The sequence below is a fragment of the Syzygium oleosum genome, unplaced genomic scaffold, assembly GCF_021117445.2.
Source record: "Syzygium oleosum isolate NSW1041296 unplaced genomic scaffold, Sole_v2.1 Sole_v2.20, whole genome shotgun sequence".
NCBI classification, from domain to species: domain Eukaryota; kingdom Viridiplantae; phylum Streptophyta; class Magnoliopsida; order Myrtales; family Myrtaceae; genus Syzygium; species Syzygium oleosum.
Window position 1 is genome coordinate 4,068,516 of NW_026607504.1, and position 23,246 is coordinate 4,091,761.

At 42.4% G+C, this 23,246-nt stretch overlaps 3 protein-coding genes across 7 annotated transcripts in view; all 3 read left to right on the top strand.

Annotated features, from left to right (window-relative positions):
* The first annotated feature begins 1,896 nt into the window (after positions 1-1,896).
* LOC115683645 (protein PIN-LIKES 5-like) lies at positions 1,897-5,517 on the top strand. Its single transcript, XM_056320223.1, has 11 exons — positions 1,897-2,518; position 2,581; positions 2,653-2,732; positions 2,913-3,037; positions 3,146-3,246; positions 3,451-3,669; positions 3,761-3,868; positions 3,963-4,063; positions 4,154-4,206; positions 4,284-4,469; positions 4,872-5,517. The coding sequence occupies exons 1-11, from the start codon at positions 2,385-2,387 to the stop codon at positions 4,994-4,996; spliced, it is 1,233 nt and encodes a 410-aa protein (XP_056176198.1). The 5' UTR covers positions 1,897-2,384; the 3' UTR covers positions 4,997-5,517.
* Positions 5,518-6,395: 878 nt separating this feature from the next.
* LOC115663431 (uncharacterized) lies at positions 6,396-12,526 on the top strand. Its single transcript, XM_056320217.1, has 6 exons — positions 6,396-6,700; positions 6,885-9,372; positions 10,418-10,584; positions 10,891-11,134; positions 11,594-11,900; positions 12,195-12,526. The coding sequence occupies exons 2-6, from the start codon at positions 7,085-7,087 to the stop codon at positions 12,333-12,335; spliced, it is 3,147 nt and encodes a 1,048-aa protein (XP_056176192.1). The 5' UTR covers positions 6,396-6,700; positions 6,885-7,084; the 3' UTR covers positions 12,336-12,526.
* Positions 12,527-13,173: 647 nt separating this feature from the next.
* Positions 13,174-23,246, top strand: part of LOC115683628 (uncharacterized) — a 61,703-nt gene continuing 51,630 nt past the window's right edge. Inside the window, exons 1-4 of one of the 5 annotated variants that reach the window (XM_056320212.1) lie at positions 13,174-13,885; positions 16,642-16,808; positions 17,142-17,388; positions 17,796-18,908. In XM_056320212.1, the coding sequence (XP_056176187.1) occupies positions 13,617-13,885; positions 16,642-16,808; positions 17,142-17,388; positions 17,796-18,908 (1,796 nt within the window). In that variant the 5' untranslated portion in view covers positions 13,174-13,616. Of the gene's footprint in view, positions 13,886-16,641; positions 16,809-17,141; positions 17,389-17,563; positions 18,909-23,246 lie in introns of those variants that run through there. The other 4 variants (XM_056320213.1, XM_056320214.1, XM_056320215.1 and 1 more) reach the window with 4 other exon arrangements.

Sequence of the window (23,246 nt, forward strand, 5' to 3'; positions counted from 1 at the left end):
ATCTATAATATTGGAGCACAATCCAAACCTGACATGAGCCTTCTTAATTAATGTTTTCAGATTCTTAAATTAATCCCGGTACTTTGACCAAAAAAATAAAAAATTAATCCCGGTATTCCTACGTTACTTAAATGGCGAGCGAGTCTGCTCGTTTTCCTTGCGATGAGCACTTCACGGAGTGAGATCCCGAACACATCGTGGGGGGGGGAACGGGTTCTCGGGATCCCCCGGGTAGGCGGACTAATCGGGGCGCGCGAAATCCGGTTCGGACGCCACCCCTATCGCTGCTGAAACCGTCGCGTTTCGTCTCTCTGATGCCCGTCTTTTAACGAGATCAAAGCTCTGCGCATCTTAATTCGCCGAGCTCGTGAAGATTAAGACCGATCGATCATAAAGAACACCCGCGATATCTACACCATATAGGTTCTTTCCGTGTTGCTGTCGCTGTTCATATGCCAAGTCGAGAAAACGGAGCGATTTCATACCTCATATGAACACGAACGATCCCCGCGTTGACAATGTCTGCCTTTTCATCCATTCACATCGCGAGAGTCCCACGTCAATGCTTGATTTCAAATCGAGCATGAAGAGTTGAAAGTCTTCTCCTACTCTCTCTCACTTTTTCACGTGTAGATATTTCCAAACCACGACGTTACTTTTTTTAAGCGTTTTACTTATCAATTTAAATAAGCGGTGCCTCTAGAAGTCTAACAAATTATAAATTCCTTTTTCCGTTCGAGAGAAAGATAAGAAAAAACCGGACGGTGTTTCTGAATGAGCGGCGCGTTCTTGCAAGGCGCGAAAAAAAGGACATTTTCAAATGGAAAAGATAAAGAGCCGGATTTCTTTACTCGTAGATCTCTTCTATTTTCATATTTGGTCATGTAGTTTTATTTTTTATTCCTATTTATTGAATTTTTAGCGATTGAGCAAGAGTTTCATCGGCAAAAAAAAAATAAAATAAAAACCGGATTTCTTTACTCGTAGATCTCTTCTCCCTTCTATTTGGTCATTTTTTTTGTTCTTATTTATTGAATTTTTAGAATTGGCAAGATTTCATCGGCCAAGGTAAACTTACGCGCGTTATTTAATTTTATCGTGCCGGTGGCGGCCCGGTTTCGACACCAGCGTACGATTAGATTACTTTACGGTGCCGGGCCACGTGTCTCCAATACGCGCGATTGAAGCTACTAAAAACTACGAAAAAACGGCAAAAGAGGTCTCCATCCGCTACGGTTCACGAGATCATGGCAGGGTCAAATTTGGACTTCGGGGGAGTGGTGGTGGGCAATAATTGAACAGCGGGGTCCACCGGCGAGAAATCCTGAATCAGCGGACAGGGACAATCGATTTCGATTCGATTCACAAGCGGGAAATGGTGACCCAAGCGAACGTGGGTGGGGTCCGCCACGTCCACGTCGGATTGCCCCAAGAGGCGAGCAATCAGGATCAACATTTCTCCAAGGGGCATAATTGCACGAAACGACACAACGGGGTTACTTCTTTTTACGATGGATGCGAGATCGCTTTCGTGACGATAATGCGTAATCCATGGGTAATCACTTCTTCTTCTTCTTCCGTTTTTTCAAAACAAATATTGGACAGATACATCCAATAAAGGCTTGACGGCCCCGTCCTCGGGCCCAATACAAAGATTTTTCGCGTGAAATTGGGTCCAATAAGGAATATCGAAAGACTCCTGTCTATTGAATAATATGAGGTCCAGGCGAATCCGGGGACGATGAAGACATCGGCATTGGTGATCTTAGCCCCTGTGACTCCGATTTGGACTACGACGTTTGACCAACGTCGGATGATACTTGAAATTAGTCTGTCGCTCATGAATTGATAGTCCGTAATGGTATAAAGAAAGGGAAGGATCATCCTCCTCGTACATGTCGAGCGCCACTATATGAAGCCCCTGGTTTGCTACAGAACGACCTCACCGACAGTGATCCCTTATCACTTCTAGCGTGGACCAGAGGTCCAACCATTTCTTGTTGCATCTTCGTGTTTATAGGAATGAAGTCCATCTATCCCAAACGAAAGAGCGAGAGAGAATGTTTGACTCTCTGAGTCTCGACTGTTTGGTTTTTTAAGCTGGAAGTGGCGATGCCCTCATTGGTTGGTTTCTGATCCATCTTATTCCTAGCTAAGCATGTTCAGCCCCGCATTATCTCTTGAAGCATGTTGTTGCAAACTAAAACGCCGAATCCATTTGCTCAATTCTGACCTGATTTAGCCTCTCTGCTCTTGTGCATGGATCACTAGTGGTTCGCTTGTACAAAAATGGCCAGGGCAAACAACTATCAGAAGCAAGAACCTTAAGAGCTCAACACTAGTGTCAAGTATCAGCAAGTTTAGTGGGGGAAAAAAAAGAAGAGATGGGTTTCTGGTCACTGTTTGAAGTGGCTTCGATGCCGGTTCTGCAAGTTCTCATCATTTGTGTGATGGGAGCTTTTATGGCGACTGGTCGCTGCAATCTTCTCCCTGCAGATACTAGGAAGGCCCTGAACAAGTAAAAAGCTGAAAAAACCAAGTACAAACTAGCATAGATGGTGTTTGTTTAGGAGTTGGAAGAGTTAAGCGGTAACTTTGTGTTCTGAGGGTCTGGAATGTTTCATTGTTGGCTAATTTTTCTGCTGAATGCAGATAGTGTTCATTGCCTTCACACCCTCGCTCATTTTTGCCAGCCTGACTAAGACAGTTACTCTTCAGGATATAATCTCATGGTTAGGCAATTTTGTATTTTCTCGCTACTAGCAAATTATGTCCTCATCCATCCTATAGAAGTAGAAGGTGCATATTGGATTTTGTTTTCTCATAGCTTATCGAGCCGTTTGTGGAGCCTATAAATCTCTTGGATGTATTTGGTCCTTCACTGTTCTGAACTGTTCGAATTTTGTTGTAAGGTGGTTTATGCCCATTAACATTGGAATTTCCTTCCTCGTTGGTGAGGTTCTTGGATGGATACTCGTAAAAGTATTGAAACCGATGAGTCACCTAGAGGGTCTGATCATTGCTGCTTGTTCAACAGGTATTCTTATCTGAAAGAATATGATGATCCGGTTCCTTGGCATTGTTGTTTCACATGAATTGAAAGACAAATTAGTTTGTTATTGGTTACTTAACTAATTGCCGTAAGGAAACTTGGGAAATCTACCCCTCATTGTAATCCCGGCGGTCTGTGATGACTGGAATACTTGCCACTCCGCTGGACTCTCATATGCATCTTTCTTGATGGCGGTATGTTCCCTTCCTTGTATGTTTAAATCACATAGAAATTGGCTTCTTAGTAAAAGAAAAACAGGGATGTCTAGTAATACACGCTTTCATTGTTCGCCGTCTTCAACGTGATCAAATGATGCCTCGAATTCATGTTTCTGGTTTTAGCTGCATTGAGTCTAATGTTTCAGTGTGGGTGTACTTTCTTCTCTGGTGTCTAAGCAGCTTGGTGGTTTCTACATCTGGACTTACACTTACCAACTTATCCGAACATCGTCCATGAAGTATAAAGCGATTCGAGCTGCCAAGGAGGCCTCGAAGGCGCCTAACATTGATCCAAAGTCCGGTTCAGAAACACACCTTCTCAAGGAAAAAGATGGAGAGCAACAAGCTATTGTTAGTGTGCAGTGGACAAAGGCTAGTGGAGATGCAGAAACACAAGCTGTGAGACTCATTCTTTTCTTTCCCATTCAACTTGTGGCGCAAGAAAAGTTATATTTTCGTTGCTCTATTTACATGAGCAATTGTATTTCAGATTTCACATGGGGATTCAGATAAGACCAATACATCACTCTGGAATAAAGTTAGAGAACCCCTTCACCAAGTGCTGGAGGAGCTAATGTCACCTCCTACACTTGCTGCAGTGAGTTTCGTCAAAATTCTCCTGCATTATGCTTGCGAAGCGTAATGTTTTCTAGTTAAAGGACACAAAGTGACAATTTTCTCTATGCGAACAGATAGTTGGATTCATTGTCGGGGCAATCACATTCTTGAAGAACCTCATAATCGGTGAGAACGCGCCCCTTCATGTGATACAAGACACTATTCAACTATTAGGGTAAGAAAGATCAACCTTATGAATTGTGAATTCCGCAAACCTTAGTTTATCTCAATGATTTTGGCCTTAAACTGAAATTCTGTGAAGCAGAGATGGGACTATTCCTTGCATCACACTTATCTTAGGAGGCAACCTCACTCAACGCAAGATTTTCTTGACCCTCCATTTTCTCTCAAACAGAAATTTTGGAGTTTATTGATCGATTGTTGTGTGTGAACAGGTTTACGCTCTTCGAGAATCAGACCATGGGCTATCGCCAGGGTGATTTGTGTGTGGTATGTGATACTTCCAGTGATTGGCATTGGAGTCGTGAAGGCTGCCAGCAAGCTTGGCCTTCTGGCATCAGACCCATTGTACCACTATGTCTTGATGGTTCAGTTCTCACTCCCACCAGCCATGAATATTGGTAAGTGTAGCTAACTTCTCCAGAGAGAAAGGAAAAGGAAGAAAAGAATAGAAGGTAGTCAGATAAAAAGGTCATGAAGTCAACTTTATTAGTTTCAAGTCGAGAGGGCATTTGATTCGGTATGTGAAGCAATGCAGATTTCTTGTACCTTTGTCCAATTTTTCTGAAGTTGAAACACGTCTCGGCTAGTGACTCGCGCTACTACATATTCAGTCGAGCAACATAGACAGAATCTTGATTGTGAAACGAGTATATAGATTGAATCTTGATTTGGAAACATACAGATGGAGAGCTAAACATAGGAGTGTAAGTGCAGTTCAACAAAGTAGGGCTAGTTCACTAAGAATTTTCTTGCTATTGATTTTCTCAAGAAAGCTGCTGAGAGTTTTGTGAAATTTGCAGGGACAATGACTCAGCTCTTTGATGTGGGTCAAGAGGAGTGTTCAGTGCTCTTCCTCTGGACATACTTGTTTGCAGCCATAGCTCTCACTCTCTGGTCAACTGCGTACATGTGGATCTTGTCCTGATATTATTTTTTCAGGCTAATTGAGTCAGACTTGGACACAGCCAATTTTGCCGGAACTTTGGGAAGCTGAGCTCGTAATTCATATAAGAATTATAAACTTCATAGTCATGTACGCCAACAACAGATACATAGTTGACAGTGCCGAAAACAAATGTCCGGTGATTTACCTAAAATGCTGGCGAAACAATGTAATGCTGAGTCGGCAACCTGCAATTCGAAAGTTTGAGCTGATAGAAAATGATGCTGCTTTGGTTTTTCAAATTGAAGGCAGTCGAGCAACGGCATGCTCTAACTGGAAGTTCACGCATCACCATTAGAACTACCAAGGTCTCAGAAGAGTTGACTGAATATGGAACTGGAGTCCTAGGATTAATCGAATATAACGCTCATCTTACACTGGTACCATGTCAAACTAACGGGCTTTCAAATACTTTGAAAAGTTCGGACAAACATGAAATGTTGGGTATGTTATGTATCATCGACAGATTATCATGATGCTTGTGCTGAGGTTATTTCTATGTAGCCTACTCTAAAATTTAAAAAGAACCTTCGCCGAAGTTCAAGAATTTCAATCAATATGAACTTTAGAGTCCATTTTAATTTAAACACAACTATTGACAATTGGTCAGTTCGTTGCTTAGATTAAAGATGACTAACGAGACTTCACCATGGTTCCTAGTACTTCAAACCAGATGAAGCAAAATTTATATACTATGTACAAATCAGCAAAGAAGGGTGTATACCGCATAGCCTGGAAAATACAAAGGCCTAAATCTGTTCAGTGTCTGTTCACTTGTGCTAGATTGGCGTCAAACGTGCTTCTTCAGCGTTCTCTTCGCTGACTTCTGAAGCCATTTGTACAGTTAGAGTCAACTAGCAACTCAACCAAAACCCCAATCATTTCTTTGTTCTTTTCTTTGTTTTGGCCCATGTAAGTCTTGGTCTTGTTGGACGAAGATTCCAACTCTTTTCTTATGCGAGAGAGAGTCGTGCAAACTTGTCCGATAAACCAAACTACTCGAGTATCGAGAAACGGTGACTCACATTAACCTTTAGTCTTGCCCAACAAAAGAAAAATGGGCGTAAGCTTTATACTTTATTCTATGGTACGACCGGTTTTATGAATGCATTTTTCGCGAAATGGGTCAATCCGATAATCTCCGTTATTTCTCGGAAAGCACTCTCCTATGGACATTTCTCGTTACGCCTAACCTAATTCGATATGAGAATGAAAGAGCGATAAGCGTGTTAGAGTGGTCGCGCTCATCAGTGTGGTAATTAGTGATGTTCATTATGTCTAGCATTGTAGGGCCAGTAGGACCCCGTGTGCATCAATTCTACCACCTTTTAGTCCTATAATGTTTCCCTCTTTAGTTCGACAACGACCGGAAGAACTCATTATTGTCCTGAGTAATCTTTCTCTCTTAATTTTTGCTCTTCCTTAATTACATTGCAATAATGCAGCGATCGCAGGAAGGTTCGGATGTTCCTTCCTTGGGCTGCTGCTGAACCTTTTGGGCTCTCCTCAGTCTCGCCCGTGGTTTCATCAGACAGTCTGTAGTTTGGAGCTGATCTGAGTGTTATGGACGTTGTCGTTTGATCCTCGCCGGCTGTCTTTTGGGCCGAGCAACGCCGCGTCGGTTCAGAGCAGACGAGACAGAGTGTTGATGCGCTTGCCCGTTGGGTTTCTCCAGTCTCTTCAACGGTGAGTACAGTTTCTTCCGATTTCTTGTAAGTAGTGATGATGTACAACGGTTTCTTCCAGTTTTGCTTAGAAAAGAGGCAAGGAAGAGACTTTATTCCTACCGTCCGGCACACACTTTTTGCCTTTATACGTTAAGCGATTATTGACGATGAAAGTCATGACAAGGACGAGCATATCTCTTCAGAGAACGATGGCGGGCTTGGTAACGGGAGGAGTGGTGATGAGGGTGATCGCTATTTGAAAGCACTTTCCAATTGGAAGAAAAGACGCGAGTCTGGAAAGAGCAGCGGAAGTCTTGACCGAAAGGAGGAGCATGTCTGTTCAGAGAATGGAGGCAGGCTTGGTGATCGTGGGAGCTACGATGAGGGTGATCCTAATTTGAAGATGCCTCCCAAGATGAAGAAAGAACACAAGTCAATAGCGAGTGATGCAAGTCTTGACAGAAAGGACGAGCATGTAACTTCAGAGATCAAAGGCAAGCTTGGTAGTAGTAGGATCCATGGTAAGGATCATTCTAAATTGAAAGAGCCTTGTTTGATAAAGACAACACAGGCGGCTGGAAAGAGAAAAGAAAATCTTGACAAAACGGACAAGCATGTCTCTTCAGAGAACAAAGGCAGGCTTGGTAACAGTAGGAGTGCTGGTGAGGGTGATTGTAATGTGAAAGCACTTTCCAAGAGAAACAAGAGATCCGTGCCTGGAAAGAGCAAAGAGAGTGATAGAAGTCTTGACAAAAAGGACAAGCAAGTCTCTTCAGAGATCAAAGGCAAGCTTGGTAGTAGTAAGATCAATGATCAGGGTCATTCTAAAATGAAAATGCCTTGCTTGATGAAGAAAGCAGACGTGTCTGGCAAGAGAAAAGAAAATCTTGACAAAAAGGACGGGCTTGTCTCTTCAGGGAACAAAGGCAGGCTTATTAACAGTGAGAGTGGTGGTGAGGGTGATTGTAATGCGAAAACACTTTCCAAGACAAACAAAAGATGCGAGTCTGGAATGAGCAACGGATGTCTTCACAGAAAGGAGGAGCATGTCTCTTTGAAGAATTCAGGCAGGCTTCGTAATTGTGGGAACGATGATGAAGGTGATCCTCATTTGAAGGCGCTTTCCAAGAGGAAGAAACAACGCAAGCCTAGAAAGAAAAATCAAAGCCTTGACAACAAGGACAAGCATGGTTCTTTAGAGAATGATGACAGGATTTGTAATAGTAGGAGCTATGATGAGGGTGATCCTTATTTGAAGATGCCTTCCAAGATGAAGAAAACACACAAGTCAATAGAGAGGGACGGAAGTCTTGACAAAAAAGACAAGCATGTCTCTTCAGAGATCAAAGGCAAGCTCGGTAGTAGTAGGATCAAGGCGAAGGGTCATTCTAAAATGAAAATTCCTTGCTTGATGAAGAAAACACAGGTGTCAGGCAAGAGAAAAGAAAATCTTGACAAAAAGGACGAGCATGTCTCTTCAGAGAACAAAGGCAGGCTTGGTAACAGTGAGAGTGGTGGCGAGGGTGATTGTAATGTGAAAACACTTTCCAAGACAAACAAAAGATGCGAGTCTGGTATGAGCAACACATGTCTTGATAGAAAGGAGGAGCACGTCTCTTTGAAGAATTCAGGCAGGCTTCATAATTGTAGGAACGATGATGAAGGTGATCCTCAGTTGAAGGCGCTTTCCAAAAGGAAGAAACAACGCAAGCCTAAAAAGAAAAATCAAAGTCTTGGCAACAAGGATGAGCATGGTTCTTTAGAGAATGATGACAGGATTTGTAATAGTAGGAGCTATGATGAAGGTGAGTCTAATTTGAAGATGCCTTCCAAGATGAAGAAAACACACAAGTCAATAGAGAGGGTCGGAAGTCTTGACAAAAAAGACAAGCATGTCTCTTCAGAGATCAAAGGCAAGCTCGGTAGTAGTAGGATCAAGGGGAAGGGTCATTCTAAAATGAAAATTCCTTGCTTGATGAAGAAAACACAGGTGTCAGGCAAGAGAAAAGAAAATCTTGACAAAAAGGACGAGCATGTCTCTTCAGAGAACAAAGGCAGCCTTGGTAACAGTGAGAGTGGTGGCGAGGGTGATTGTAATGTGAAAACACTTTCCAAGACAAACAAAAGATGCGAGTCTGGAAAGAGCAATGGAAGTCTTGACAGAAAGGAGGAGCATGTCTCTTTGAAGAATGAAGGCAGGCTTAGTAATAGTATGGACCATGATGATGCGTGGATGAACCCAAAGAAAGCTGTTGGTGGTGGCACTCCTGGGCGTCAGATCGGTAAACTCTTTGTATCAAATACAGAAATCAGTAAAGGAAGTAATGGCACCATTGTCCTCGAGGGCTCCTATGAAGGTCGATCTGTTGCAGTGAAGCGCCTGGTCCTGGCTCACCCCGATGTTGCTTCACAAGAAATACAGTCTCTGACGGTATCTGACCAAGACCCGAATATTGTTCGGTTGTATGGAACAGAGTATGATCAGGATTTCGTGTATCTTGCTCTGGAGCGTTGTGCTTGCAGCTTAGATGACTTAATACGGGCACATTCAAATTCTTCAGAGAAATCTGTCTTCCCTCATGACCGAGCATCAAATGCCATGCAATTGGATTTAGTTGAGGGGATGATACCGGATGTTAACTTGTGGAGGGAAGATGGCCATCCCTCACCTTCGCTACTCAAACTGATGAGGTAAATTTTTAGTCATGACATGTGAAAAAAAGGTTTGAACTGAGAGACTACTGCAGTATTTTGCTTCTGGTGGCACTCCTTAAATGGATTGTTGCAGACTTCTTATTGTATTTTGTGCTTGCTTGCCGAGGTATTACTTTTACCTGACTCTCAAGCATGTTCACAGAAACAATCTCCATGCCTCAATCAAACTGAGTCCTTTAGTCCTCTCCTTTTGCCGGCACTGAATTAGTTCTCAGGTGGCAATTTCCAAGTCATACACGAGACAGGCAATTATTAGGCCACTAACTGGCCTCAAGTTACCCTGATGGATTCGATATCATGGGCTGAGTTTTGAACCTCACAAAGTTTCAGTTTCATAAATTAAGGCCAATCTTTCTATCTAGGCTGAACTCGGCGGTTTCTTACTATGATACTCAGTTAGTAACCATTTGGTGATAAAGTGATAGTTCCCATTTTGATTAAATTGGGCTCACAGGGGTGGCAATTCGAATTGTGTTACCTTGTTCATCCCGGTCTTTATTGTTATTTCATGTTTGCCGAAGTAGTTTAAATTCGATTCAATATGAAACAACTGGCTTTTGTAGGAGGGTCATGTAGTATCAGTTTGGAGTCAGTCGTCCTCATGTTGTTTTAGATTTGGGTTTCTCCCCGTGAGTTTGAGTTGTTCTCTCGTGTCATCTGAAAATTTGCCACCCAGCTTCTTGCGGCAGTTGACATAATACGAAAATATCCTTTGCATGTTTTTCTTTTGAAGCTAGTGTTAACGAGTATGTTTTCTCCCGTCATCTTGACATTCTTACCATGTCTCATTTCATTTTGTGTTGGAGAAGTTTCTGTCAATCGGGTATAGCTATCAACCAATGCCTTCAAGTAGGATTTCTGTTCCTAGCTGCTGGTTAATCAAATTATTGGTAGAGGGCACACGACCACCTTGTTCACACTTTCCTTCATTGATCTTGAATGTCTAATTAATGGAAAACATTGATTGGTTCAGACGTCTTGTTGGTTTAAGTCCTAAGATCTACTCTATGTTATCATTCAGGAATGTGGTCTCAGGGCTCGTCCATTTGCATCGCTTGGGAATAAGTCATCAAGACTTAAAGCCTCAAAATGTTTTGATTACTAAGGATGTATGTGCCAAGTTATCTGACATGGGCATTAGTAGACTCCTCCCTGGGGATACATCTTCCTCAGAATATCATGTCACTGGTAAGTCTTGACAGGACCATCGATCTTCTTTGCATTTAAGATTGATCCATGCAGGTCTGAATCTGTTAGGTGATACTAAAACCTTCAGCCGTATAATTTCGGCTGTAAGAGCTGTCTTTTTTTTTTTTTTCTTGAAGACGACCTTATATTGAAACTTTGCTGTTTACATTGTGGTATGATTTTGGAGATCTAACAGTTTTTGCCGCTCTCTTTTGATTGACTGTTGATTCAGTAATGCCACCTCTGTATCTGTCTGAGTGACAATGGCTCTTTAATGAATGCAAATACCCGATGTCTATCTTGCAGATTGTGGCAGATTGGGATTGCAAGCGTCTGAACAACTTTGTCATGCGCAGCAAACGTGCTCAGTCGATGCATTTGGTCTTGGTCGTGTCTTGTTTTTTTGTGTCACTGGCGGAAGACATCCATTTAAAGACAGTCTACAGGGCGATAGTAATATCGAGAACACAATTGATTTGTCCCTGGTGGAATTCATGCCAGAAGCTGCAGATATGTTCGCTCGTTTACTGAACCCCAATCCTAACCTGAGGTGAGAGTACGGCTATGTAATGTGCATGATGTCTTTTTCTTTGTATCCATCGATGGATTTTGTGCCAGTCATTTATCGACTCTCAATTCCATGTAGCACTCAAATCTTCTGTGTATCTGTTCCTTCTAGAAGTACAATGACCAAACAACATTGAACTATAAATGCCATTGATAGTTACATGTTCCAAAGTAAGCCAATTACAGGTGAACCGGGGTTAGATAGCTACTGTAACTTGTCAATACTCGAAGATGCACCAACCAATCATTACAAAAGTAAAATTTAGGGGACTGAATTTCTCAGGGTTATAACCATGTTTCTTGCTAGTACAGGATGTCAGAAAAATCGTTTTCACTTTCTGAGTTTTCATCAAAGATGCTTTATCAGTTACTGAAGTCGGTCTATCTCTTGCGGCCGAACAACAAAGACATTTGCTTTCTTAACTCTTCTAATATCTGGCAGGCCAAGGGCATCGGAGGTGCTTCACCATCCACTATTTTGGAATTCAAAGACGAGAATGTCCTTTCTCCGAGACATCAGTGACTGGGTGAAACCGAAAGCTAGGGGGGGAACTGATCCTGATCTTCTGGAAAAATTGGAGAGCATTGCTCAGCGTGTTTTTGACGAGGAATGGAACGGAAAGATAGATTGTGAATTCATTAAGCACATGCGCAAGTTCAGCGCCTATGAGTTTAAAACAGTCAGAGACCTGTTGCGAATTGTGCGGAACACGTTTAGCCATTACAGAGAACTTCCACCAGAAATTCAGGTATGCATCTACTTGCCAGTGCTACTAATGCAGGAAAATTTTGCATCTATGATGACATGGACATTATTGATAACATTATTATCATCAATGCGTTGAGTCATTATTTCACATTCGATATTTATCTATCTCTTTTTACAAACATTAAACACGTCCTTCGCTGAACTATCAATGTAAAGATATACATGATTACCGCAGCTGAATCTCGGCAAGGCCTATAGATTGAATTCATCAGCGAGCAATAGTGTGAGTTTATGGCTCATATACGATATCGCACTGATGGTTGGTTTGTGGCAGGACATCGTCGGATCATCTCCTGAGGATTTGGACAGCTATTTCGCTAAACGATTCCCCAGACTCTTGATCGAAACATACAGATTCGTCTCCATGTGTGGCGAAGATGTACTCTCTTGCTTTCCGGAGTACTTCAACCAGTGACCACAACAGTTTATCGGCAGTGCACTTTGCAATAATTCGGGTCGATGACCACAATTTGCAGGATGGTTGATTTCGGCATCGCATATAAAGATGTCATTACACTCTTGGAAGCATATTTATTTATCAAACCTGTGTGGACATGTTTGTATGATGCATATATGGTATGTGAGAGAGATGATAATTAGCATGCACGATCAGCTACAAAATATCAAGCCTCTCTTTTCATGGGTAGGTTATAATAAGTCCAATGCGTTAATTGCCATCTCGAGGCGACTGATTCATGCCTAAATATGCCTAAGAGAGAAAGGCAGAATTTTCAGAACATGTTGATACTGCAATTTCTGCTGCAAAAGTTCTTTTCGAAGTAATAGAATGGAGTTAATCCAAAACAGAATTGAGCGATAATTAGCATATTTAAATTGATCTACTAAATGATGTAAGAATCAGGATATCATGATGCTTGTGTTGAGGTTCCATGTATCCTACTCTAAACCCTAAAAGAACTCATTCGTGAAAGTTCAAGAACTTCAATCGATGTCAACTATAATGTCCATTCCAACTTAAACCCCACGATCAACAGCCGGTTAGTTCGTGTGATCATTCATTGCTTGGATTATATAGATGACCGACAAGGCATCACCGTGGTTTACTACTTCAGAAAAACCTGTTTACTATGTACAAATCAGCAAAGAAGGGTGTATACCACATAGCCTGGAAAATACAGAGGCCTAATTCCGTGTTCAGCGTCTGTCATTCCTTTTCTTCTTTTCTTCTTTTTGGCCGCCATGCAAGTCTTGGTCTTCCTAAACGAAGATTCCACTCTTTTCTTAGCGAGGAAGTATCGTGCATGCAAACTTGCCCGATAAATCAAACCACTTGAATATCAAGAAACGGTGAGACTCGCATTCAGTCTCGTCGGACAAAAGAAAAACCGACCTAAGCTTTACTACTTTCTTTCCGTGCCATGACCAGCTCTATGAGCGCATTTTTCGCGAAACGGGTCGATCCGATAATCTCCGCTATTTCTCGGAAAGCACTCTCGCTATCATCATTCCTCGTCGTACTACATCCAACTCATTATGATGATGAAAGGGCATCGCGCTTAGCGATGTTCATTAGTTCTAGCTTTATTGGGCCAGTGGTCCCTCAGTGCATCCATTGCACCACCTTTCAGTCCTATAATCTTTCTCTTTTCAGTTCGACAATGGTCGGAAGAATGTCATCATCGTCCTAAGGAATCTTTCTTCTTGATTTTCGCTCTTGCTTAGTTACATTGCAATAATGCAGCGATCGCAGGAAGCTTCGGATCTTCCTTCCGTGGGTTGCCGCAGTGCCTTTTGGGCTCTCCTCAGTCTCGCTCGTGGTTTCATCAGACAGCATGCAGCTTGGAGCCGATCGAGTGTTATGGAAGACGTCTTCGATCATTCTTTCAGGCCGAGCAACACCGGTTCGGGGTTGGATGGGTCCGAGCCGGTGGCGGCGTCGGTTCGGAGCGGACAGGGCGGAGTGTTGATGCGGTTGCCCGTTGGGTCTCTCAAGCCTCTTCAACCGTGAGTACAACTCCTTCCGATTTCTTTTTAATATGTAATAAATTAGGGACAACTCCTAGAGAATTAGTGAGATTAACTTAGAACAGTTTCCTCTGGTTTTGCTTAGCAAAGAAGCAAGGGAGAGACTATTCTCACATTCCTGACACCCACTCTTTGCTTTTATATTTTAGCGGGAATTTAAATAAAACCCTAAAGTAGAGCCATTTTTTTAAAAAAAAAAGGGCTTCAAGTTTATAATGTTTCAAATAAAGACATGAAGTGACCGAGTTAATCTTAAATAAGGGTCTAATCTCGCTAGCCGTCCGGCATGTCACATGGTTGTTCTAGCCACCAGAGCAAGGGCACTTATGACCCAAAGAAATTATACGTAGTAATCTTTTGTTCTTTTTCTCTTTTTCTTTTTCGTATTCTGATAATTTAATCCAAAGCAACACAGGCAGAACAAAAGCAAGAAGCAAGATGGGGAAGAAATAAACAAAAGCCAAAAAAAAATTTGGGACAAAAGTGCCCTTGCTCCAACAGCAAGAACAATCATGTGATGCACTGAACGGTGACGATTTGGCCAGTCGGTGAGTGGTGGCACTCATTTGAGGCTAACTTGACTCTTTCGTATATTTATTTAAGATAAAATCTACTTCAGGTCCTCTTTTGAAAAAATGGCTTAACTTCAGGCTCTTCTATGAAAATTTCCTTATTTTAAGTGATTAACCATGAAATCTGTCCATTACGGACCTCCTTTATCCTTCCAAATATTATAGTATACCGAAATTTTTGGGTGAACTTTATTAGCGACCCTGATTTTTTAGTTAGGTAAGTGTCACTTCATATTTTTTCAATATTTACCTCTCTCATCCATAAGTTATTAGGTGTTTTTTCCCCTCAAACCATAAGTTATTAGTTTACTTGTATTTAAAATGATTATGACAAAAATGAAATTCTTCAAACGATTAGTGAATCTTCAATTTAAGAGAATAATCATCAATAAAATCAAGGCAAAAGTACACCACAAGTGCCATAACTTATATACGGCGATCGCTTTGGTGCCATAACTTTTTTTCGGATCACTTTGGTGCCAACTTTTTTGAAAAACGATCATTTTAGTGCCAATGCTGACGTGGTTTGCCGGAAATCCGATGTGGCGCTGACACGGCTCGCCGGAGAGGTCCACGGCTCGCTGGAGAGGTCCAGTCAGCATTAAAAACCAAAAACGACGCCATTTAGCCCGCTGACATGTACTTTTTTTAAAAAAATATTATATTATATTATATTAAATAAATAAATAAATAAATAATAAAAAAAAGAGCCCTGCAGCAGCGGCGAGGGAGCCCTCGCCGCTGCTGCCGCCAAGCCACCACCGCCGGGAAGGGCCGGCGGTGGTGAGCGTAGTGGTTGGCGAGGGTCGGATCTCGGCGAGGCGAGACCTCGCCGTCGCCGGGTCGCGACGCGAGATCTCGCCAGATCTCGCCGCGCCGTCGCGACGGCGAGATCTCGGCGAGGTCCGGCTCACCTTCGCCGGGCGAGGTCCGCCTCGCCTTCGGACAAGTGAGGTCCCGCCTCGCCCGCCGAAGGCGAGGCCGGACCTCGCCCGGCGAAGGCGAGGCCGGACCTCGCCGTCACACTGGGTCGCGACGGCGAGGCACGGCCTCGCCTTGGCCGGGCAAGGCGAGACCTCGCCGTCGCGACCTAGCGAAGGAGAGGCCGCGCTCGCCGTCGCGACCCAGCGACGGCGAGGTCGGCCTCGCCGGCCCGGCGTGGGCCGGCGACCCTCGCCGACCACTGCGCCCACCACCGCCGGCCCTTCCCGGCGCTGGTGGCTTGGCTGCAGCAGTGGTGAGGGCTCCCTCGCCGCTGCTGCAACTTTTTTTTTTAAATTATTTAAATTATTATTATTTTTCTAAAAATTAAAAAATTCGAAAAAAAACCACATAATTTCCACGTGTACAAGTCAGACCATTTTTTTTTAATATAAATGCCAGGTCAGCTTTTTAACCGGAGTCACTAAAGTGATCTATTTTCCTCCGACTTGACACCAAAGTGATCCGAAAAAAAGTTATGGTACTTGTGGTGTACTTTTGCCATAAAATCAATAACTAGTAATTTCTCCGTAAAGGCACCGTGACGGCATTATGAATGATCTCGGTGTTATTAGTGAATGAAGATGGTAATTCCTTCTTCAAGCCGGTGATGGTGGTCATGAAGTAGGAATTCCTCAAATATTACAAGAACATTCCACCTGTTTTTTACTATCCAAGCTAAACTCGGCCTTTTCTTACTATGAGACTCAGTTAGTAGTCATTTAGTTATAAAGTGGCAGATTTCCCATTTTAATTGAATTCGGCTTACAGGGGTGGCAATTCGTATTGTGTGACCTTGTTCATCTCAATCCTTATTGTCATTTCATAATTGCCGAATTAGTTTAAAGTCGATTTAACATGGATAAACTGGTTTTTGCAAAAAGGGTCATGTAGTATATGTTTTGAGTTAGTCATCCTCATGTTGTTCCAGATTCGGGTGTCTCCCTGTGAATTTGAGAAGTTTCTATGAATCGGGTCTAACTTTCAACCAATGCCTTCAAGCAGGATTTCTGTTTCTAGCTGTTGGTTAATCAATTATAGGTAGAGGGCACACGACCACCCTTTGTTCACATACCTTGCCTTCGTTGATCTTGAATGTCTGTTTAATTAATGGAAAACATCTTTTGGTTCATACGTCTTGTTGGTTTTAAGTCCTAAGATCTACTCTATGTTGTCATACAGGGATTTGATCTCAGGACTTGTCCATTTGCATCACTTAGGGATAATTCATCCAGACTTAAAGCCTCAAAATGTGTTGATTACTAAGGAATTATGTGCCAAGTTATCTGATATGGGCAGTAGTAACCACCTCCTCAGGGATACGTCTTCCTCAGGGTATCATGTTGCTGGTGAGTGCTCTTGACAGCTCTACCTGGTCCCTAGATCTTCTTTGCATGTAAGGTTAATCCATGCAGGACTGAATCTGATAGGTGATACTAAAACCTTCAGCCATATAATTTCGGCTGTAAGAGCTGTCTTTTTTATTTTGAAAAAAGACCTTATATCGAAAGTAAGTTGGATTACTCAATATTTTGCTATCTATATTGTGGTATGATTCTGGGGATTTAAACAGTTTGTGCAGCTCTCTTTGATTGGCTGTTGAATCCACAATGCCACATCTGTATGTGACTGAATGACAATTGCTCTTTGACAAATGCGAATACCCAATGTCTATCTTCCAGATTGTGGCAGCTCAGGATTGCAAGCGCCTGAACAACTTTGTAGTGTGCACCAAACATGCTCAGTCGATGCGTTTGGTCATAATCGTGTCTCGTTTTTTGGCATCACTGGCAGAAGACATCCATTTGGAAACAGTCTAAAGGGCGATAGTAAGATCGAGGAGAATACAATGGATTTGTCCTCGGTAGAATTTATGCCAGAAGCTGCAGATTTGTTTGATTGCTTACTACATCCTCATCTTCACCTGAGGTGAGAGTACCATGTACTGTGCATGATCTCTTTTTCTATCCTTCGATGGATTTTAGGCCAGTCATTTATTGACTCTCAATTCCCTGTAGCACTCAAATCTTCTGTGTAACCGTTTCTTCTAGAAGTACAACGACCAAACACTATTGAACCGCAAATGCCATTGACTGTTGTACAGATTCCCACGCAAGCCAATTACAGGTGAAATGTAACTTGTCAGTACTCGAAGATGCACACGCCAATCATTCCTAATGTAATATCTAGGGGACTGGATGATTTTCAGGGATTGTAATTATGTTTTCGTCTTCCAATTTTTCATAAAAGATGCTTAGTGAATCACTGAAGTCGATCTATCTCTTGCAGCCGAACAACAAAAAATAATCTGCATTCTGAACTCTTCTAATATCTAGCAGGCCAAAGGCATTGGAGCATGTCTATTTAGAGGACGAAGGCAGGCTTGGCAATTGTAGGAGCGATGATGAGGGTGATCCTGATTTGAAGGTGCTTTCCCAGAGGAAGAAACAAGGCAAGTCTGGAAAGATAAATCAAAGTCTTGACAACAAGGATGAGCATGGTTCTTTAGAGAACGATGACAGGATGTGTGATAGTAGGAGCTACGATGATGGCGATCCTAGTTTGAAGATGCCTTCCAAGATGAAAACACACGAGTCAATAGAGAGTGATGGAAATCTTAACAAAAAGGACGAGCATGTCTCTTCAGAGATCGACGGCAAGCTTGGTACTAATAGGATCAATGATGAGGGTCAGTCTAAAATGAAAGTGCCTTGCTGGAGAAAGAAAACACACGAGTCTGGAAAGAGAAATGAAAATTTTGACAAAAAGGACGAGCATGTCTCTTCAGAGAATGAAGACAGGCTTGGTAACAGTAGGAGTGGTGATGAAGGTGATTTTAATTCGAAAACACTTTCCAAGAGGGAGAAAAGATGCAAGTCTGGAAAGAGTAATGGAGGTGTTGACAGAAAGGAGCATCATGTATTTTCAGAGAATGAAGGCAGGCTTGGTAATAATGTGGGCAATGATGATGCGTGGATGAACCTAAAGAAACCCGTTGGTGGAGGCACTCCTGGGTGCAGGATCGGTAAACTCTTTGTCTCAAATACAGAAATTGCTAAAGGAAGTAAGGGCACCATCATCCTTGAGGGCTTCTATGAGGGTCGACCTGTCGCAGTGAAGCGCCTTGTCCAGGCTCATCACTATGTTGCTTCACAAGAAATACAGTCTCTGACAGCATCTGATCAAGACCCAAATATTGTTCGGTTGTATGGAGCAGAGAATGATCAGGATTTCCTGTATCTTGCCCTGGAGCGTTGTGCTTGCAGCTTAGATGACTTAATACTAGCACATTCAACTTCTACAGAGAAATTTGTCTTCGCTGATGACCCAGCATCAAATGCTACCATCAAGTACAAAATGCGATTGGATTCAGTTAAGGGAGCAATGCAGGATGTTAACTTGTGGAGGGAAGATGGCCATCCCTCACCTTTGCTACTCAAACTTATGAGGTAATTTTTATGTCATGAAATGTGAAAAAAGGGTTTGAACTATGAGATTACTGCACTATGTTGCTTCTGTTGGCACTCCTACAATCGACTGTTGCAGATCTCTTATTGTATTTTGTGCTTGCTTGCTTATATTTTACTTTTACATGACTCTCAAGCATGTTTACAGAGACGATCTCCATGCCTCAATCAAACTTAGTCCTTTAGACCTCTTCTTTTGCTGGCATTGAGTTACCCTGATGAATTCGATATCATGGGCTGAGTTTTGAACCTCGCATGTCTCAGTTTCATAAATTAAGGTCATTGTTATTATCAAGGCTGAACTGGGCGGTTTCTTACTATGATACTTAGTTAGTAACCATTTAGTGATGAAGTCACAGATTTCCCATTTTGATTAAATATGACTCACAGGGGTGGCAATTTGTATTGTGTTACCTTGTTCATGTCAGTCCTTTTCGTCATTTCATGTTAAACTGATATAGTTTAAATGCAATTCAATATGAAAGAACTGGTTTTTTAAAAAAAGGTCATGTAATATCAGTTTTGAGTTACTTGTCCACGTGTTGTTCCAGATGCAGGTTTCTCCCCGTGAATGAGTTCTTTCTTGTCATCTCAAAATTTGCCACCCAGCTTCTTGCGCCAGTTGATCAGAATACAGAATTATCCTTTCCACATTTTTCTTTTAAAGTTGGTCCTAATAGTTATTTTTTCTTTACTGTCGTCTTGACATTATTTCTTGTCTCCTTTCATTTTGTGTTAGAGAAGTTTCTATCAATCGGGATTTAACTGTCAACCAATGCCTTCAAGTAGGGTTTCTGTTTCTAGCTGCTGGTCATTCAATTATAGGTAGAGGGCACACGACCACCTTGTTCACAAACCTTGCCTTCGTTGATCTTGAATGTCTGTTTGATTAATGGAAAACACTGTTTGGTTTAGATTTCTTGTTGTTTTAAGTCCTAAGATCTTCTCTATATTATCATACAGAGATGTGGTCTCAGGGCTTGTCCATTTGCATCGCTTAGGAATAATTCATCAAGACTTAAAGCCTCAGAGTGTTTTGATTACTAAGGAATTATGTGCCAAGTTATCTGACATGGGAAGCAGTAAACTCCTCCCCGGGGATACGTCTTCCCTAGGATACCATGTCACCGGTAAGTGCTCTTGACAGCTTTACCTGGTCCCTAGATCTTCTTTGCATTTTAGATTGATCCATGCAGTTCTGAATCTGTTAGGTGATACCAAAACCTTCAGCCATATAATTTCAGCCGTAAGAGCTGTCTTTTTTTTCTATAGAAGAACTTATATTGAAAGTTGGATCACTCAACGATTTTGCTATCTAGATTGTGGTATGATTTTGGAGATAGCTTCTATCGCTCTCTTTTAATTGAACTTCGAATCCATAATGCCACATCTCTGTGTCTGAGTGACAGTGGCTCTTTAACAAATGCGAATACCTGATGTCTATCTTGCAGATTGTGGCAGCCCAGGATTCCGAACGCCTGAAATTTGTCCTGCACACCAAACATGCTCAGTCGATGTGTTTGGTCTTGGTTGCATCTTGTTTTTTTGTGTCACTGGCGGAAGACATCCAAATAGTCTAATGGCTAATAGTAATATCAAGGAGAACAAGATTGACTTGTCCCCGGTGGAATTTTTGCCAGAAGCTGCAGATTTATTTGCTCATTTACTAAACCCCAATCCTAACCTGAGGTGAGAGTACGGACATGTAATGTGCATGATCTCTTTTTCTTTCTATATTTCAATGGATTTTCTGCGAGTCATTTAATGACTCTCAATTCCCTGGAGCTACAACGACCGAACAATATTGAACCGTAAATGCCATTGATAGTTGTACATGTTCCCACATAAGCCCATAACAGGTGAAACCATGGACAGCTAGCTGCTTTAACTTGTCAGTACCCAAAGATGCACATGCCAATCATTCCTAATGTAATATTATGGGACTGAATGATTCTCTCGGATTATAACTATGCTTCTTGCTAGTAAAGAAGGTTAGAGAAAATTGTTTTTGCCTTCCAATTTTTCATCAAAGATGCTTAGGGAATTGCTGAAGTCGGTCAATCTCTTGTGGCCAAACAACAAAGACATTTGCATTCTGAACTCTTCTAAAATCTCGCAGGCCAAAGGCATTGGAGGTGCTTCACCATCCACTGTTTTGGAATTCAAAGACGAGACTGTCCTTTCTCCGAGATGTCAGTGACTGGATAGAATTGAAAGCTAGGAGAACTAATCCTGATCTTCAGGAAAAATTGGAGAGCATTGCTCAGCGTGTTTTCGTCGAGGAATGGAACGGAAAGATAGATCGTCAAGTCATTAAGCATATGCGTAGGTTCAGGGTCTACATGTTTAAAAGAGTCAGAGACTTGTTGCGAATTGTGCGAAACATGTTTAGCCATTCCATAGGACTACCACCGAAAATTCAGGTACGTTTCTACTTTCCAGTGCAACTACTGCAGGAAAATTTGGCATCTACGATGACATGCACATTACTGATCACATTACTATCACCAATACCTGAAGTCATTATATTATGTTCGATGTTTATCTATCTAATTTACAATCATTAAATATGTCTTCCGGTGAACTATCGCTGTAAGGTTATATGTGATTGCTGCAGCTGAATCATGGCAAGGCTTATAGAGTGAATGTATCTGCGAGCAGTAGTGTGGACTTTGCGGCTCATATTCGGTATTGTTCTGATGGTTGGTTGCGGCAGGAGATCGTTGGATCATCTCCCGAGGATTTGGACAGCTATATCGCGAAACGATTCCCTAGACTCTTGATTGAAACATACAGATTCATCTACATGTGCTGCGAAGATGAGGAACGCTCTCCCTTTCAGGAGTACTTCAACTGGTGAACCCAATGGTTCATCAGCAACGAACTTGGCAATAATTCGGGTCGACGAACACAATTTGCAGGATGGTTGATTTCGGCATCGTGCATACCAAGACGAAACATAGACATTTAGGAAACCTGTGTGTACATGTTTATATGATGTATATGGTTTGTGGTAAATTTGTGACATTCCGAATTTCGACCGATTTTTGGGATTTATAAAACGTGTAATTCGTCAGTGTGCTTATAGTAAAATATCGCCCGGGAACTGATCACTCCCGGTTATTATTTTTAAAATTGAGATTTCACTAGAATCGCACTCGATCGAATTTAGCCGTTATTTAGAGCCCAAACTTTGGTGTCGAATTTCTCGGAGTTCTAGGACGAAATAAATTGGACGGTGTCGATCGGGTCGTGGCCAACATCGAGATTGTCAGAAATAGTGGAAAAGTGAATTTTCGACCGGGTACGAATTTGGACAAGTAAACCTCCCTCGTTATAATTGGGTTTAATTAATTTGGCATTTATCTCTTATTATATGCGAGGCTCATTTTAGACCGGTAGATTGTTTTCGGTTTTGAATTTGGGCCATCGGATCGCATTTAATATTTGAATGAAGTTATTTTTTTTATTATTATCCTCTCTCTCTGTCTCTCTCTCTCTCCTTCTGCCGCGCCGAAACCCCTTGCCCGCACGTTTCCCCTCTGCTGCGTCTGACCCCCACCCACTCCTTCTCTCTCTCCTTTCTTTTCCCCTTTTTCTTTTCTTTTCCCTTTTTCTTTCTCCCTTTTTCTTCTTCTCCTTCGCTGGCTTGCCCCTCCCGAACGACGACTGTTCTGCTGCTCTTTCTTGCTGCCCGACCGACGCCGGCTTGTCCTCGCCGGCCCAGCCACCGTCGCCTCGCGCCGTCGCGCCACCCCAGCTCCTTCCCTTTTTCCTCCCTCCCGACGCCGGCTGTTTCTGGCTTCTGTTTGTGGCCGCGCAACGCCGGCCCGGCCGTGCGCCACCCCCGCCGCCTGGACCTTTTGTCCGCCGCCGGCTAGCGCCTCACCGGAACCGACTCCGCCGTCCACCTCCAACCGTCACCGCCGCAATCCCAGCCGCCGGAGCAGCCCCAACCAGCCACCACAGTAGTTACCTCCCCTCGCCATGTCCGTTCGTCGCTCGCCGGAGCAACCCGAGGACACCGCGTCCTCGCGTCGTCGCCGCCGTCGTCCTCGCGTCGTCGCCGGCGTTAGCCGAGTAAGTTAACCCCTAATCCCGTATTTAGGGTGTTAAACTTGCTTAGGGTAGTTTAATTTATGGTTAGTTTGTGTTAATTGTGGGTTAGTGGTTAATTAATTGTGTTTAGGGTATAAGTGATTGATTAGTTTATTGTTATTGATTATTATATGAAATGTTATTATTTTCGGAATTTATATATTATTTTATTAGTTAATATATTAATTTCGAATTAAATATTAATATTTTATTATTAAATAA